At 41.8% G+C, this 17,419-nt stretch overlaps 1 protein-coding gene across 4 annotated transcripts in view; it reads left to right on the forward strand.

Moving 5' to 3' along the window:
* Nucleotides 1-17,419, forward strand: part of tspan9a (tetraspanin 9a) — a 288,735-nt gene that overhangs the window by 260,402 nt on the left and 10,914 nt on the right. For all 4 annotated transcript variants that reach the window (XM_014147922.2, XM_014147923.2, XM_014147921.2 and 1 more), the window contains 2 exons: nt 11,709-11,810; nt 12,228-12,359. In XM_014147922.2, the coding sequence (XP_014003397.1) occupies nt 11,709-11,810; nt 12,228-12,359 (234 nt within the window). The remainder of the gene's footprint in view (nt 1-11,708; nt 11,811-12,227; nt 12,360-17,419) is intronic.

Below are 17,419 nucleotides of genomic sequence, written 5' to 3' on the forward strand. Positions count from 1 at the left end.
ACTTTTAAAATTTTAATTGACATACATTTACCGGGAGAGGGAATTTAATTATAATTGAATTTGTGGCATTAACCCCATCCCTGAAGACTACTGTATCTGAGAATTGAATGGAGATCAGGCCCTGTATATATATATATATATATATATATATATATATATATATAGAGAGAGAGAGAGAGAGAGAGAGAGAGAGAGAGAGAGAGAGAGACTAAATATTTTATGCCGTGTTAGGCTCTCCCCATCCCCACAAACTCTGCGATCAGAGGAATCGTTAATTTACCAAGGCTATTTGATCTGGAAATCGCAGACATGCAGACACTTTGGCAGCATTTGGCAGTCTATTAATAGAGGTTCCAAAATTGAGATTTCGATATTATTAAATCATGAGTGATTATGCTCTAATGTTCATGAAGCTTTTAGAGCATCTTGGAATATGTCAATTTACTGAAGTATGGGAGTACCTTTCTAGCCTGGAATCTAACTGATATGCTACATTTCACCATTGAAACATAGCATATCAGTTTGGATTTCAGGCTAATATCTTCCCCTCCTCCCATGGTTGCTCTGCAGTGGAAGTCTTGCCTCCAGGTATGGCAGAGACTCAGGTACGCCTCTTTCCACTGCAGAGTGCTCTATAAGCAGTGATCTATAACAGTGCTCTATAAGCAATCACAGGCTTCATCTCTACTCCAGTATTCTACTACTGGCCCTGCAATGACCCACCATCTGATTACAGTAGATGGCAAGGCTAGAGACCAGATTACACCCATCCATCTTTAGCGCTGTGACCTCATTCTGGGTGAGCTATTTTAAAATATATATATTTCTATTACAAATTTCCAATGTATAATTGCAGCAGTAGGTCCTTTTTTTTACGAAAAATTGCGTCAACCGCCCTCCCCACCCACCCCAATCCCACCCTCCTTTCCATCCCAGGGGGAAATACAATTTAAAAATACTATTAATATAAGGTGCATGCATGTTAAATCATGGTTTAAGAAAACAGTGAATGTCTTTGTATCATACATTAAACACAAAATACAGGGTCTAAAGTAAAATATATACATCTGCATAAAAGTAAACTGTTTGGGGCGATTTACTCTACGCTAACGGCTATGCTAGCCAGCTCATTTAGGGAAATGGAGGATGGAGAATCAGGCAGGACGGGGCGTTGGTCAAGCTCTAGAGGGTATAGGTGTAGTTGGAGGTTTGGCTGCTCCTGCTTGCACTTGCTAGAAGACCACAACAGCATTTTAAAGCCAAAGAAGCCAAAGAACCATAACACAAGATGATTAATATAAAGCTACTCTAATCTCCCAGGGTTCCCTCTATAGACTGTAGAGTGGAATAGGTCAGGGGTCAGCGCTGGCTGCAGGGGGTCCTGGCTGTGGGCGGATACGCAGGGCAAGAGAGCGTAACTTCTACTGTAATTAAGGGTAGATAAATAATGCATGGTTGGGGATTTAGAGTACAGGACTGTAACTCTCCCGACTGATAGCAGAGGGTTCACAAGCCCAAACATTCAAATGCTGTTGTGGTCTTCAAGCAGGAGCAGCCAAACCCTTTTCAATCACTCCTTGTCCCAGTCCGTAATCCCAACATGTTTCAAGCTGACCACTATTGTCCCTGTTCCCAAGAACTCCAAGGTAACCTTCCTAAATGACTATCACCGTGTAGCACTCACATCTGTAACTAATTATGAAGTGCTTTGAAAGGCTGGTTAAGACACACGTCAACACCATCATCCCAGACACCCTGGACCCACTCCAATTCGCATACCGCCCCAACAGATCCACGGATGACGCAATCTCAATCATCACACTGCCCTCTACCAACTGGACAAGAGGGGAAATAACTATGTGAGAATGCTGTTCAATGTTCAACACTTTAGTCACCTCCAAGCTCATCACCAAGCTCGGGACCCTGGGAGTGAACATCTCCCTCTGCAACAGACTTCCTGACGGGGCGGGCCCCAGGTGGTGAGGGTAGGCAACAACACCTCCGCCTCGTTGATCCTCACCTCAGGAGGCTGAAAAGATTTGGCAAGGGATCCTCAAAAAGTTCTACAGCTGCACCATCGAAAGCATCTTGACTGGCTGCATCACATTTTGGTATGGAAAATGCACCATCCTTGATCGTTAACTGCTACAGAGGGTATATCACTGTGGGTGAGCTCCCTGCCATCCAGGAACTCTATATTACGCGGTTCCTGAGGAAGGCCCGAAAAATTGCCAAAGAGTCCAGCCACACAAGCTATAGACTGTTCCCACTGATGGCGTCCGGCAAACAGAACCTAAGCACCAACAAGGTCCGAGACCGCTTCTTACCCCAAGCCATTAGACTGCTAAATAGCCATAAGACTGCTAAACAGTTAATTCATGGTTACCTGTATTACACCTTCATCTGTCTGGCTAGCATAGCCATTAGCATTAGCATTAGGAAGTGTTTTATGTGGACTGGTGAGTGCGGGGCCCTGGGACCAGTTCCAAACTATGTGACAGATATGGGATGGGACACAGCCTGGGTGATTGTCTTACTGTATGTGAGGACTGGCAAAGGACACTGGGTGATGCACTGGGACAGGTCCCAAACATACAGTAGGACCCAATCTGGTGACAAGTGAGCACTGGAAAGGGGACGCTCAGTCCCAGTTCAACCCTTGTGACTGATACCATGGAGGACCCAGCCTGGCAGAGTGTTGTTGTGCCAGCTCTTAGCATGGGCACTCATGCCTGTCTGTTTGTGTCCTAGAGTGTCCCAGGTGGTGTAGCTGTGTCCGCTCTTAGCATGGGCATCGGTCTGTCTCTGTCCTAGAGTGTCCCAGGTGGTGTAGCTTTGTCTCAGTAGCAGACCTGGGTTCAAACACTATTTGAAATCATTTTAAAATGCTTTATCTGGGCTTGATTGATCTTGCCTGTCTCAATGGAACCAATAGAATAGTAGCAAAAGGGCAAAACCATCTGGCAATTAATGACAGGCTAGAGCAAACCCTAAAAGTAAAACCACTGAATAGTATTTGAACCCAGGTGTGCTCCGTAGCAGCCCTGGCCAGGTAGCAGAGTGTTCAGTGACCTGTGGAAAGAGCATATTGCTATAGGAGCAGGTCAGGAGAAACAGGTTGAAGGGATTACGGTAGGATTTGAAAGTGTGGAGCTCTAAGAAATGTTGTCTGATCACAGTTCTCCCTCAGTAAGCATTAAGGCACCTCAAGGCCACAGTAAGCTGAAAGATGTGTGGTAAATACATAAAAAGCTGTTGTAAGCTATTTTCATAGCTCTTTTTATCTTAATGTAACCTCATTTGTCCAGGTTTAGCTAGCTATGTCATTTAGAGTTTTTAATTCTTGTTTTCAATTACCATCTGGTGAAATGACTTGAAAAAGGGGATGCTGTGTGTGTGGGAGCTATCTTTTCTACAAATAAGTACATTCTGGGGCTGTAATTCCCTGTACCACAAATGAGAAAAGCAAGGCATGTAAACATGTCACTTCATGTGTGTAAACATGTCAGGCAATGTGCTCTGAAGTGATCCACCTACATAGGGACCTGTAGAGGGTTCACAGCGAAGCTGTGAAACATATTGTTCATCTTAGATTTTTCCCCCCTTGAAATGGTCAAATAACTCAAGCATAGATTGGTAACTTAGAGGCCATGAGTAACTTGAGGCCATGAGTAACTTGGTCAAAAAGAATGGCACCGATTGGCTTATAGGTGGCGCCGTTATAAGCAGTCTCTCTTAAACCCTCATATCCGCCTCCCCATTTGACCTAGAGACTTCATGCTGCACACATTTGCCTCAAGGACCCATAAAGTCCTTCAGGATAGATTTTCCTCCAAATTCAGTGTGTAGGCCCATGGTACATCTCTAAACTAGGGAGTTTTTCTATATAAATATATAAAAACAGAATATAGCTAAGCAGAGGGAAAATCCTAGTGGAAAACCTGGTTCAGTCTGCTTTCCATCAGACACCGGGAGATTAATTCACCTTTCAGCAAGACAATAACTTAAAACACAAGGACAAATTTACACTGGAGTTCCTGAGTGGCCGAGTGACAGTTTTGACTTAGATCTGCTGGAAAATATATGGCAAGACTATGGTTGTCTAGTAATGATCAACAACCGATTTGACAGAGCTTGAAGAATTTTTCAAAGAATAATGGGCAAATATTGTACAAAGCTCGTAGAGACTTACCCAGAAATACTCACAGCTGTAATCACTGTCAAGGGTATTTTAACTAACATGTATTGACTCAGGGGTGTGGATACTTATGTAAATAAGATATTTGTGTATTTCATCTTCAATAAATTTGCTAACATTTCTAAAAATATGTTTTCACTTTGTCATTATGGGGTATTGTGTGTAGATGGGTGAGAAAAATGTTTTTAATCAATATTGAATTCAGGTTGTAACACAACAAAATGTGGAATAAGTCAAGGGGTATGAATACATTTTTACACTTTAGTCATTTAGCAGACGCTCTTACAGTACTGAAAGCCCTGTATGTAACGCTAATGCTCAAAATCATCTGCAATCATAGTCAGAACCAATAGTCAGATTCACTCCAGATTTTGTATTTAGACTCATGATTGCACATAAAGGAAGACAGTTCCTAAATGATAGAGCTCTTGCTTTGTTATCCAACTGATCTTGTGTCCTTTCTGTCTGTCAACCTGTGACACCCGTTCATTGCTGTTTGTATATATATTTTTTTTACATTTTCAAACATTATATTCTACTTATAAAGCATTGACACTAAGAATGTATTCTGACATCTGCTCGCATTCACGTGGCTATCGTGACCCAAGCCCCAGAGAGAGAAAGCCATTGTGTTCCATCACAGAGAAGCGTGGTGTTCCATGACAAAGGAGTCAGAGTAGCCAGACATCCCCCCCAGGTCTGTAGGTCATTAGTAGGCAGGGGGTGTTAGTGTTCCTCCCTCTCACACTGGCTGTCTGCAGTGTGACACGTCACAGACATCTAGCAGGAGGCCAGACATCACAGGCCCAGGGCCCCATTCTGACAGCAGTAGTGGCGTGTATTCATGGTTGCCAAGGGAAGCCAGGCTTCCTCAAATGTACCATGAAAAAAATTTAGTCTCTCTGTGTTTTCAGAATTTTCCTTCAATTTTGTAAGAGGCTGAATGTATCTCACCGGAGAAAGCATCTGAGCGAGCGAAACAGCACCCCTCTGTCTCTGTATTTGCTGGCCATCTATCTGATGCTGTCTGGTCAAAAAGAGTATGACATTGTTGCAGCATTGAAGCATTTGGCCTCCCTTGATTAAAAAAAGCATGCAATAATACCCAATCAGCGTTGCGATAAACTGAGTGAGCTCAACTGGTCCTGGCGCACCAAAAAAAAGTGTCAGCGGGATGCAGTTTGGATTTGGCTTGACTCTTATCACATCACATCAAGAGAAATACGTCATTGACAGAAACAACTTGAATTGTTGCATCTCGTTGTTGTTGTCCTCCAGTGGCTAGCTAGCTAAAATTGTCCCTTTCCTAAATTAGCCATTTATTTATTTTATTTTACCTTTATTTAACTAGGCAACTCAGTTTAGAACAAATTCTTATTTTACAATGACGGCCTACCCTGGCCAAACCCTCCCCTTACCCGGACGACGCTGTGCCAATTGTGCGCCGCCCTATGGGACTCCAGATCACGGCCAGTTGTGATACAGCCCGGGATCGAACCAGGGTCTGTAGTGACGCCTCTATCACTGAGATGTAGTGCCTTAGAGATGCAGCGCCACCCGGGAGCCCTAATGCACACAGTAAAAATATAAACAGGTTAAGTTACAGAGTAGGCTACAAAGTGCAGCTTCGAATGGCACAACGCATTATTCAAACAGGTCTGGACAGGGTTGTTCTTTACGCATGGATGACGTTGTCTTTATATTGTAATCTTGTACTGTAAATATCCTTTAATAGGCTATAGGCCTAAATAGTACCAAAGGGGAAAGAGTGACATGCTGGGAGAATGACCGTGGTTTAGTTTCCTCCAAATCATTGATCAGTGAGTGATAAGTTGCTAACGGAACCTTGACGATAACCTATAGCAAGACGCATGGTCAAATTATGAAAATGCATGAATAAAAGTGTCAATCGATAAAAACTGCAAAGGAGCACGCATGTAAAGCACATGGCTTTATAAATGAATAAAGTGTCAATCTAAAAGTAGCCTAAAGAGTCCTTCGTATTGAAGCCTACATTGGACAGTGGCCTCGCTCGTGCTTACAGGAAGCTATGCGCCTGTTTGGACATCTTCTACACTTTATTGATAGCTGGAAAATGCTCAAAGATTCACAGAATAGAATAGAATAAAATTGAGGATTGTATTATAATACCAATGTATAATTTTCAAATCTGATATTTACAACTGGAATAGACTATTCACCACCCGCCCACCGTTCATTCTGGCTAGATCTAAAGGTACAGGTGATAAATCAGTCAACTACACACTATACCTGGCCATGCACTGAGCTCTTCTACTGCAACTCCATCATAGTCCGTCCCTCATGCATCCCAATACATAGCTCAGTTTAGATTCTGCTATTAAAATCCTTCGCCTTTCTGTAGCCTACAATGTTTTCAAATATTAGATTTTGCGCTGGCATTGGACATGGGAACTGTAGAACACTTTCTCTCATTCGGGATGATATCTCTTCAGAAATATATTTATTTCTATATGCCCATTTTATTCAGAGCTGGACATGGTATCGGATTGTGGCGTCTGATCCATCGGTTTCTAATGAAGACCATGATCTAATTCAACCGTGACGTTTACCATATGCTTTCCTTATCCGTACAAGATGCGTCTTTGACTACCTCCAGAGGCGGTCAGGAAGATCTGATCCCAATCAGATCACAATGTGTCTTTTGATTGTCTACACCTGTCGACAAATGTGGGCACAATCAGAAAGTGGACAGGATCAGGACAACGGCTGGCGTCTCTCTCCCATCCTATTCTGCTGATGCAGGTGGATCTGCAGCTCAAAGGAAGCCAGCAGCGTGCTCCATAATGAGATCGATTTTACACTGTCAATGTATCTCCTCGAGATATTCTGTGGATGCATTTTGACAGGTGCTGAGGAAAGTTAATGAGTGATGAGTGACAGGTTTTCTCTAAGAACGGCATAGTTCTGCTATCAGAGAACAATTTTACCGTCAGCATAGACTTACTTGATTCGAGCATGTTATGAGAACTATCTCACACAGAGAAGTGTTTGTATCCATTTCTGCTGCAAAGGGAGAAAAATAGGTCAAAGCAGTGAGAGATCAAGCCTGTCGTTTGTTTCATAGTCATTTCTATGCCTCTCGTTAGCGGTGGTAAAAACTAGATCATTATGTTGCATTTCAAGACATATCGAAGACTCTCACACGTACGATGGAGGGAGGGTGGAAAGAAAGAAAATGGGCTTTTGGGCTCAGAAGATGACTGGTCCCCTGTTCTCTCCTGTGATTGTGTGGCTGTGGGGAGGAGTAATGAGGAGAGAGAGAGACTCGTGGAGGAGAGGAGACATGGAGATGAGGCTGAGAGAGGCAGAGATAGATTATGGTGCTTTTCATCTCATTTCCCTGCACAATGACAGATATGGCGATGCCTTCACGCTGATGAGGAACAATACAGATACACTGCTCTACTTTGGGAGAAAAAAAATGATGATTTGAAATGATGCAAATTGTATTTCAAAAGTTTGGGAGAATTTAAGTGGGTTATGAATAATGAATAATTACTTAGCCTTTTTTTTTTTTGTGAAATTATAATTATCCTGAAAAAGTGAATTCTTCTTTTATGATTAATTCAGCAAATAGTTTATTTACGCCCGTTATGGTAGAGAAATTCTGTGGGTTTTTTCCGCACCGATAACGAATCACCTCTCGAGAAAAATGAGTTCAAAAGTTTTGCTGTGTCTCACTCACTGTGACACTGAATATAAGGGGGCTTCTTCTGGTCTTTCAAAAGGGGAATTTGATATTTGAATGTCCTCAGCAAGACCCGAGTGTCATTACAAGTGTTATTCTCCAGCTGCTCAATTCCTGTCATGCCAGAAGTGTATTTTGATGCCTGAACCATAATAATTATCCCCTCTTGCTATACAGCAACCCCCTCTATAATAACAATGTTCAACTTCTCCCAAGTCAGTCTGTTAGTGTTTCATCTAAGAGTGTAGATTAGAGAGGAGAGGCACACTAGTCTGTTAGTGTTTCGTCTAAGAGTGTAGATTAGAGAGGAGAGGCACACTGCATCTCCTTCCCAATGGGCACAAACTGGCTCAAATCAACGTTGTTTCAACGTAATTTGTCTACATATTGTGACGTGGAATCTAGGTGGAAAATACATTGGATTTGCAAAAAGGAATCAACGTAAACTGTTATTTTATGGGTGTAATGTCTTAATCGAAATGACGGATTGCCTCGTATCCGCTTGTCGGCCCCTCATGCCATAGTTTGTAAATCTCAATTGTCAGTAGGAACCACATTTGTTTAAGCAAGTCAGCCATATCAGCTATGTTTTTTTTAAAGGCAGTAAATGAGGCTGAATTAACTGTTTCGCTGCCAGACAAGGCTCTGCTGGTAGCCAGGTGTAGCAGTGGTAAGGTGTTGGGACTGCTGTTGGGACTCTGCTGTTGGGACAGCTTTATGTAGGCCCTAACAGTTTGTGGGCACCGTTTGTCACAGTTATAGTGCAATTAACGTATTTGTTTAGTTTTGTGTTGTGTAGTGGCTTTGCTGGCAAGCATCCCGCCAATTTTTTTTGTTTGTTTTCCCCACCAAGATTTACATGCTAAAATCGCTACTGCCAATGTGCTATCGTGATAATGATTATTGAGAGATCTCACTGTTGCTATCGAAGTTATTCCAAAGGGTAGGTAAAACAGAGCAAATGAAATGTAACCATATTTTATAAGTCATATACTGTATCATCAATGATACTATTTAGGCGTATATTGCATTTGCAAAGTCATCAACAGCTATTGTTTCAATTCAACCCAGGGTTCAACTAAAAACAGACAATACATGTCCTAGGGTTTCAACCTTTGGTTAATTTCTCATTTAATCTTCATGTTAATAATTCAAATGTTAGATTCACGTCACCATCCGAACCAAAAATCTAAGTTAAAGAATAGGACTAAATCAAGTTTGATTTGTTTCGATTTAGTCCTATTCTTTAACTTTGATTCTGAGATGGAGACGTGAATCCAACATATCAGTTATTCATTTGTAGACAAACTGGATATTGAATTGTGTTTGGTTGTCAACGCAACTAAATATCACCAGATGCACTTTAAATAAAGTTTGATTTGATTTAGTCATATTTTTTTACTTAGATTTTTGGTTGAGAAGTGAATCCAGCATATCAAGTATTAATTTGTAGACAAAATGGAATTAAAGCCAGACTAAGTCAATGGTACAAAATATACATCTCCTTCAAATGTTGATATTTTGTTGCATTGACAACAAAACACAAATCTATATCACTTTTGAAATGCAGTAAATAGCCTATTAACTTGTCGACAAGTTAACAAATTATATGTTTTATTCACGTCTCTAACTAAACCAAAAAAATATACTTTTGGGATTTTGGCAATTAGGGCCGTTATCTACCAACTTCCCCAGAGTCAGATGAACTCGTGGATACCATTTTTATCTCTGTGTCCAGTATGAAGGAAGTTGGAGGTAGTTTCGCGAGCCAAGCGTTAGCAGATACTCATAGACTTCCAGTAATTATGCTAATGCTAGTTATCAATTGCACTAGCACTAGTTAGCAAACTGCATGCAGAGACATACAAATTATATCCACAAGTTCCTCTGACTCTGGGGAAGTCGATAAAGGGCCTAATTACCAAAATCCCTAAGTAGTCCTTTAAAGAATAGGATTAAGCCAGTGGCTCAGATGAAACGATCCAAGTATTAGATACATTTCCGTTAAAGGGTCAGTGCAGTCAAAAACGTGATTTTTTTCTCCTGTATTTGTTTTGTATTTTTGTATAAAAAATGACTGTAAAATCAACAGGAATTCATCGAAAAATGTGTTTTAATTGAGTAAATATATTCCCAATTATTCCCACAAATAAAATGTATGTCTTAATGTAGTCAAACTATGAAATTATTGTTATTTTCAAATATAAAATATTTTTGGGCTTAGTTGTTGTCAATTTGCAGTTTATAAAATATTATTATCATTTCCCGGCCCCCCAACCATCCTCTCAGACAAAAATCGGCCTGTGGCTGAATCTAGTTGCCTACCCATGCTCTCTAGAGTCTAGACGATCCTATCCGCCGATTATGGCTGTGTATGTAAATAAATGTCTCAACATGCCCACACGATCAGACTGAGCAGTTCAATGGCAAAAGGAGGCTCAGGGAAATAAATTATATAATATTACATTTGGAGTTATTTTCATGAAATAAACACACACTGATTTATTAGTCATAGAGTGATGATTTAATATTTAACATAAAAAAACTGATTTTAAATGTTGATATTTGGTTGAGTCAACCAAACTTCGATATGACTTTTGTAAGACAGTAAATCGCCTAAAGTAAAGGTTATCTTACAAACTAATGTAACAGTATTTATTCAACCTTAAAATGAGTAACACATCCATAGCCACATTTTGAGGTTAATGTAATTATGTCTTCCTAATGTAGACCTAATCATAGAAAGCGTGCATCTTCAAGATAGCATTCAAAGGTTGCAGGTCTGTGGAGATCTTTTGCTATAATAATCTGTGCAGAATCTCAAACAGCATCGATCACTTGCACTATGTATTTTCAATGTAATATCAACAGCAATGTACATGTCATTTGGTTGTGATGAGGCACAGTGAGAAAACACATGAAGTATAAATACAAAATATCTGTTTGTTGTGCTTTTAAATGGTTGAAAGCGCAGGAATAACACATTTAGATGACAACTGAATCAAAAATCAGACATTGTTTTTCCATTGGAATTTGGTTGTCCTTTTAGATGGTTGAAAGCATAGTGATAGATAACACATCAGGAATTCAACAACCGTCTGTGTTTTTTTTGTTGCTGTGGGGGAATAAAGGTTCAAGTCTCATTGATCAACGTCTCAACCAAATATTACCCACATTTCCATGTTGAAATGACGTGGTGTGCCCAGCGGGTTGTAACTTCCACTGACAGAGTTGGCACGGTTATTGTGCCATTCATGTCAATGGGGGGGACATCTTGTACTTCTACAGAAATGGTGCTTATGCTTTAAGATTTCAATATGAAACAAATTGCCAGTTTTATCTCCAGTAAGACCAGCACGCACTCCTCTTACAGACACAGTATAATTTCTCCATATAATGACTACCATCTCTGCAAAACGCCTTCAATCTTCCATGGTAGTTTCCCAGCCCTCTAGGCATTCACTTCTGCTCTGGAACAGCCATGCATAGACTGTATGCAATAATCTCATTAACACGTGTGATGAAATATTTATATCCATTAGAAATGACATGAGCACTGATCGTATTGTTAAGATCCAGTCGAGAGGAAAGCGCAATGGCTATGCCAAAAGGCATATTTAAATGTAAGCTCAGTGGAGGGAATCGAGCGACGTCAATCAAAGTCAAACCTTCAGATTTAACAAAAGATATACGGCATAATCCAATGTGCCTGCCGGATTTCTAGGTCACCTGAAGCCATCTATCTAACCAAGGTTTGTGTGTTGTGTTATTGGTCATCAGGTCAGCGAGAATGCCAAGCAGGACCTGAAGGATGGCTTGTCTCTGTACAACACAGACAACAATGTAGGCCTCAGGAATGCATGGAACATCATCCAAGCAGAGGTATGTAGTATGTCACATTCTACGATCATGACCATTCATGAACAATCCACTTTCACATGTAAAACAGCAAAATAACTTTCATGTGGACTCAAGTTCACCTCAGGATAGTGCATAAATGCATTTATAGCGAAGCCTTCGCCTGAAACGATTTTTGCTGTAATTACCATGGATGGTTGAAAAATATATTCACCTGCATCTATTAACAGAACAGCCGGTATGGAACATCCATACAGTTTCTTGGAATATGCTATGGGCTCCTTAAGATACATAGGGACAGCATCTTACCGGGAGCGTACATAAGTAATTACAATAGACTAACTTACTGCCGTATTTATCAGAATTGTTTTAAGGACTCTTTGGACGCACAGACAGGTAGCACTAACTTCTGCTGTCCCCCTCCGTGTGTGTGTCTTGCAGTGGAAGTGCTGTGGGGTGGTAGGGTACACAGATTGGCACGAGGCCCTCAAGGAGAAGGTGGTGCCCGACCGCTGCTGCCAGGAGCACTACCAGGAGTGCGGACGCAACTCCACCAACATGTTCTGGACACGGGTGAGTGGGCGCACTGGACACCAGGCGGGCACAGGGAAGTCACTGTCATAAGATGTGGATCCTCTGGAATAAATTGGAGGCCTATAGGTCATATATTAAACAATCAAATGTTATCAATGTCACAAGCATGGGAAACCAAATAGCATTTTAACACCAGAAAAGCCAGGCCCTTTGACCCAATGACCCAACAATGTAATAAATACATTTCATATATGGTATCGGAAAAATAATATTTTTTTGTGTTTATAAAGGTCTTGGGTAACATCAGAATATGAAAAAAACATGTTTTTGAACAGAATAGCATTTTCAATAGTTTACATTACTGTGGCACATGCTCATGTTTGGAGTGCATGGATCAGTGGTTATTCTTGGAAAAAGTTTTATTTGGAAATAGAGCAAAGTTTTATTTGGAAATAGAGCAAAGTTTTATTTGGAAATAGAGCAAAGTTTTATTTGGAAATAGAGCAAAGTTTTATTTGGAAATAGAGCTTATCTCTTTAATTTTGAGAGTTAATTGGCAATGGTAAGGGTTTTGGTAACCTCATAATCTGCTCTTTCTGATAATACATAGAAATCAAAACATCTTACCTGCATGTAACAATGTAGGAGGATTTGAAAAAGTTATTTTTTTGCGCTCCAAAAAAATGTATTAAAAAAATCCTCTTAAATCTGCTTATAACACATTCCGTTTGTGATATCGAAATAATTTTTTACAATATATGTGAGTTAAATAGACTTATATAGGAAAAGTCAAGGACGGAAGGTGGCATGACGTACAAATGGACTAACTCGGCTCTTGTAGTGCCAATCGAAGATTCTTTCTGCTCAGAAAAAAGGTGTATCTAAAAAAAGTATATATTTTAAATGACTATACAATAGTTACTTTGCAAGTGTGTTGAGATAAGGATTGTAATATTTTGAACATCATTTAGATTTTAAGTAGCCTAACATTGCTTACTTTGCATTTTGGTCACCGTGTGAACTTTTGCTTTCATTATGCCTAAAACAGCAGTTTGATTTTACAGCACAAAACTTCAGGGTCTACATGTTCCCGCCATATCTGCACTGCTGTATTTATCACCTCAGGATGGGAGATTCCCATTAAGAGGCGTGCAACCTGTGCCTGAAGATGGGTTTGAGTTCCATGGAAATCTTTGCAATAGAAAGCCCCTTTTCAAATGTTAAGAACAAACTGTTTGTGTTTTTAACTAATAGAACCACCATGTGAAGATACTTGTAAATGTGTGTGTATGTATGTATGTACAGTATTTTACATTTTACATTTAAGTCATTTAGCAGACGCTCTTATCCAGAGCGACTTACAAATTGGTGCATTCACCTTATGATATCCAGTGGAACAACCACTTTACAATAGTGCATCTAAATCTTTTAAGGGGGGGGGTTAGAAGGATTACTTTATCCTATTCTAGGTATTCCTTAAAGAGGTGGGGTTTCAGGTGTCTCCGGAAGGTGGTGACTGACTCCGCTGTCCTGGCGTCGTGAGGGAGCTTGTTCCACCATTGGGGTGCCAGAGCAGCGAACAGTTTTGACTGGGCTGAACGGGAACTGTGCTTCCTCAGAGGTAGGGGGGCCAGCAGGCCAGAGGTGGATGAACGCAGTGCCCTTGTTTGGGTGTAGGGCCTGATCAGAGCCTGAAGGTATGGAGGTGCCGTTCCCTTCACAGCTCCGTATGCAATCACCATGGTCTTGTAGCGGATGCGAGCTTCAACTGGAAGCCAGTGGAGAGAGCGGAGGAGCGGGGTGACGTGAGAGAACTTGGGAAGGTTGAACACCAGACGGGCTGCGGCGTTCTGGATGAGTTGTAGGGGTTTAATGGCACAGGCAGGGAGCCCAGCCAACAGCGAGTTGCAGTAATCCAGACGGGAGATGACAAGTGCCTGGATTAGGACCTGCGCCGCTTCCTGTGTGAGGCAGGGTCGTACTCTGCGAATGTTGTAGAGCATGAACCTACAGGATCGGGTCACCGCCTTGATGTTAGTGGAGAACGACAGGGTGTTGTCCAGGATCACGCCAAGGTTCTTAGCACTCTGGGAGGAGGACACAAGGGAGTTGTCAACCGTGATGGCGAGATCATGGAACGGGCAGTCCTTCCCCGGGAGGAAGAGCAGCTCCGTCTTGCCGAGGTTTAGCTTGAGCTGGTGATCCGTCATCCACACTGATATGTCTGACAGTCATGCAGAGATGCGATTCGCCGCCTGGTTATCAGAAGGGGGAAAGGAGAAGATTAATTGTGTGTCGTCTGCATAGCAATGATAGGAGAGACCATGTGAGGATATGACAGAGCCAAGTGACTTGGTGTATAGCGAGAATAGGAGAGGGCCTAGAACAGAGCCCTGGGGGACACCAGTGGTGAGAGCGCATGGTGCGGAGACAGATTCTCGCCACGCCACCTGGTAGGAGCGACCTGTCAGGTAGGACGCAATCCAAGCGTGGGCCGCGCCGGAGATGCCCAACTCGGAGAGGGTGGAGAGGAGGATCTGATGGTTCACAGTATCAAAGGCAGCAGATAGGTCTAGAAGGATGAGAGCAGAGGAGAGAGAGTTAGCTTTAGCAGTGCGGAGAGCCTCCGTGACACAGAGAAGAGCAGTCTCAGTTGAATGCCCAGTCTTGAAACCTGACTGATTAGGATCAAGAAGGTCATTCTGAGAGAGATAGCAGGAGAGCTGGCCAAGGACGGCACGTTCAAGAGTTTTGGAGAGAAAAGAAAGAAGGGATACTGGTCTGTAGTTGTTGACATCGGAGGGATCGAGTGTAGGTTTTTTCAGAAGGGGTGCAACTCTCGCTCTCTTGAAGACGGAAGGGACGTAGCCAGCGGTCAAGGATGAGTTGATGAGCGAGGTGAGGAAGGGGAGAAGGTCTCCGGAAATGGTCTGGAGAAGAGAGGAGGGGATAGGGTCAAGTGGGCAGGTTGTTGGGCGGCCGGCCGTCACAAGACGCGAGATTTCATCTGGAGAGAGAGGGGGAAAGAGGTCAAAGCACAGGCTAGGGCAGTGTGAGCAGGACCAGCGGTGTCGTTTGACTTAGCAAACGAGGATCGGATATCGTCAACCTTCTTTTCAAAATGGTTGACGAAGTCATCCGCAGAGAGGGAGGAGGGGGGGGGAGGGGGAGGAGGATTCAGGAGGGAGGAGAAGGTAGCAAAGAGCTTCCTAGGGTTAGAGGCAGATGCTTGGAATTTAGAGTGGTAGAAAGTGGCTTTAGCAGCAGAGACAGAAGAGGAGAATGTAGAGAGGAGGGAGTGAAAGGATGCCAGGTCCGCAGGGAGGCGAGTTTTCCTCCATTTCCGCTCGGCTGCCCGGAGCCCTGTTCTATATATACAGTATACTATATATTTTAGGTATTTTGTTTAATTAGTTGTATTAATAGTTCTAAAAGTCGTTTTTATTAGTTCTAGGCCTATTAGTAGTTGTACAACAACGTATTATTATTATTTAATTGTTATTATTATTAGATAATAGTTGGCAATACATTTGCAGAATGGCCACTTGTCTCTCAAATACATCGTAACAGTTCTCTAGCTAGCGAATTTTCGCCATATTAGCATTGACATGAAATCAGTCAAAACACCTCAAAAGAAGATAGGGTATCAATAACATGGGGAAACTAGCTGAAACAAGCCACTTCCAATTCCCCACATGGCAGTTTCTTGTGATTCTTGCTAGCAATCTGGCTATCTAGAATCACAACAACAAGCTCACTTCTGCCCCATTGTTTTCGTGACGTTGTCAGCCAACCCATCTATTGTAACAGCTGAAACTGTCACTAACTTCCCCGCCACATGGTTGTCACTAGTTAACACAGCCACAATGTCATAATTATAATAATACATCATAATAATAGTACATTTAATTTTAATAAAGCATTTCATTACAGAGTTGTCTCAAAGCTCTACGGAGGAAAGTTAAATAAAAATTAAAAAGACAGTCTGTAGAAGTGGGTTTTAAGGCCCGTTTTAAAAGTTCTGAGTAATGGAGCAGCTCTCAGATGGTCAATGAGAGTATTCCATAGACGAGGGACAACGGAGCAGAAGGCTCGGTTCCCCCATAGTTCAGAGATGTGTTTTAGGAACTGGAGCAGAGAGTGCGAAGTGGCTCGCTGATTGAGGTGGGGCTCAATCCATTCAAGGCTTTAAATACAAGCACAAGAACTTTGAAGTCAATCCTGTAGTTGACTGGTAGCCAGTGGAGTTGGGCCAGGATCGGGGTGATGTGGTTTGACTTCTTGGTCCTGGTCAGGACCCTGGCAGCACTGTTCTGGATTAGTTGGAGCATCTGTAGTGATTTGGCTGGGAGGCCCATCTAACAGCGCATTGCTGTGGTCAATCTGAGAAAATAGGAAGGTGTGGATGAGTTTCTCTGCATTTGGCTGGGAGAGTGATGGAATGAACCGGGCAATATTTTTAAGATGGAAAAACAATGTTTTACATATTTGTTTTATGTGGGCATCGAAGGACAGAGAAGAATCAAACTTGACTCCTAGGTTGAAGATGACAGAGGACAGACAGGTAGATGGCCTGGCCGTTGATCGTAGGGCAGATGTTTCCAGCACTGGTGACCAGCTGAGGTGTCCAGCAGGTCACAAAGCATAGCTTTACTCAATTATGGCTAAACCCTGCCCATTTCTACAATTTCTCAAATTATTTGATTTTAATATGATTTTAAACCTAACCTTAACTTTAACCACACTGCTAACCTTATGCCTAACCTTACCCTTACATTTTCCACAGCCAATTTTGTGGCTGTGTTATCTAGTGGAAGCCACACCACATGGAGATAGTAGATTCTCGTTTTAATGTCACATGTACAAGTACAGTGAAATGCCTTTCTTACAAGCTCTACCTAACAATGGAATAATCAATAACAATGTAATACTAGAAAAAACATGAGAAATATGAAGAAATATGAAAGACACAGTAAGTAAGTAAGCGTACTATATACAGGGTCAGTTCCTATACCATATTTACAATGTGCAGGGATACTGGAGTGAAGGAGGTAGATATGTATAAGGGTAAGGTGACTAGGCAACAGGATATAAGATAA

Source organism: Salmo salar, chromosome ssa16, assembly GCF_905237065.1.
Source record: "Salmo salar chromosome ssa16, Ssal_v3.1, whole genome shotgun sequence".
Classification (NCBI taxonomy): domain Eukaryota; kingdom Metazoa; phylum Chordata; class Actinopteri; order Salmoniformes; family Salmonidae; genus Salmo; species Salmo salar.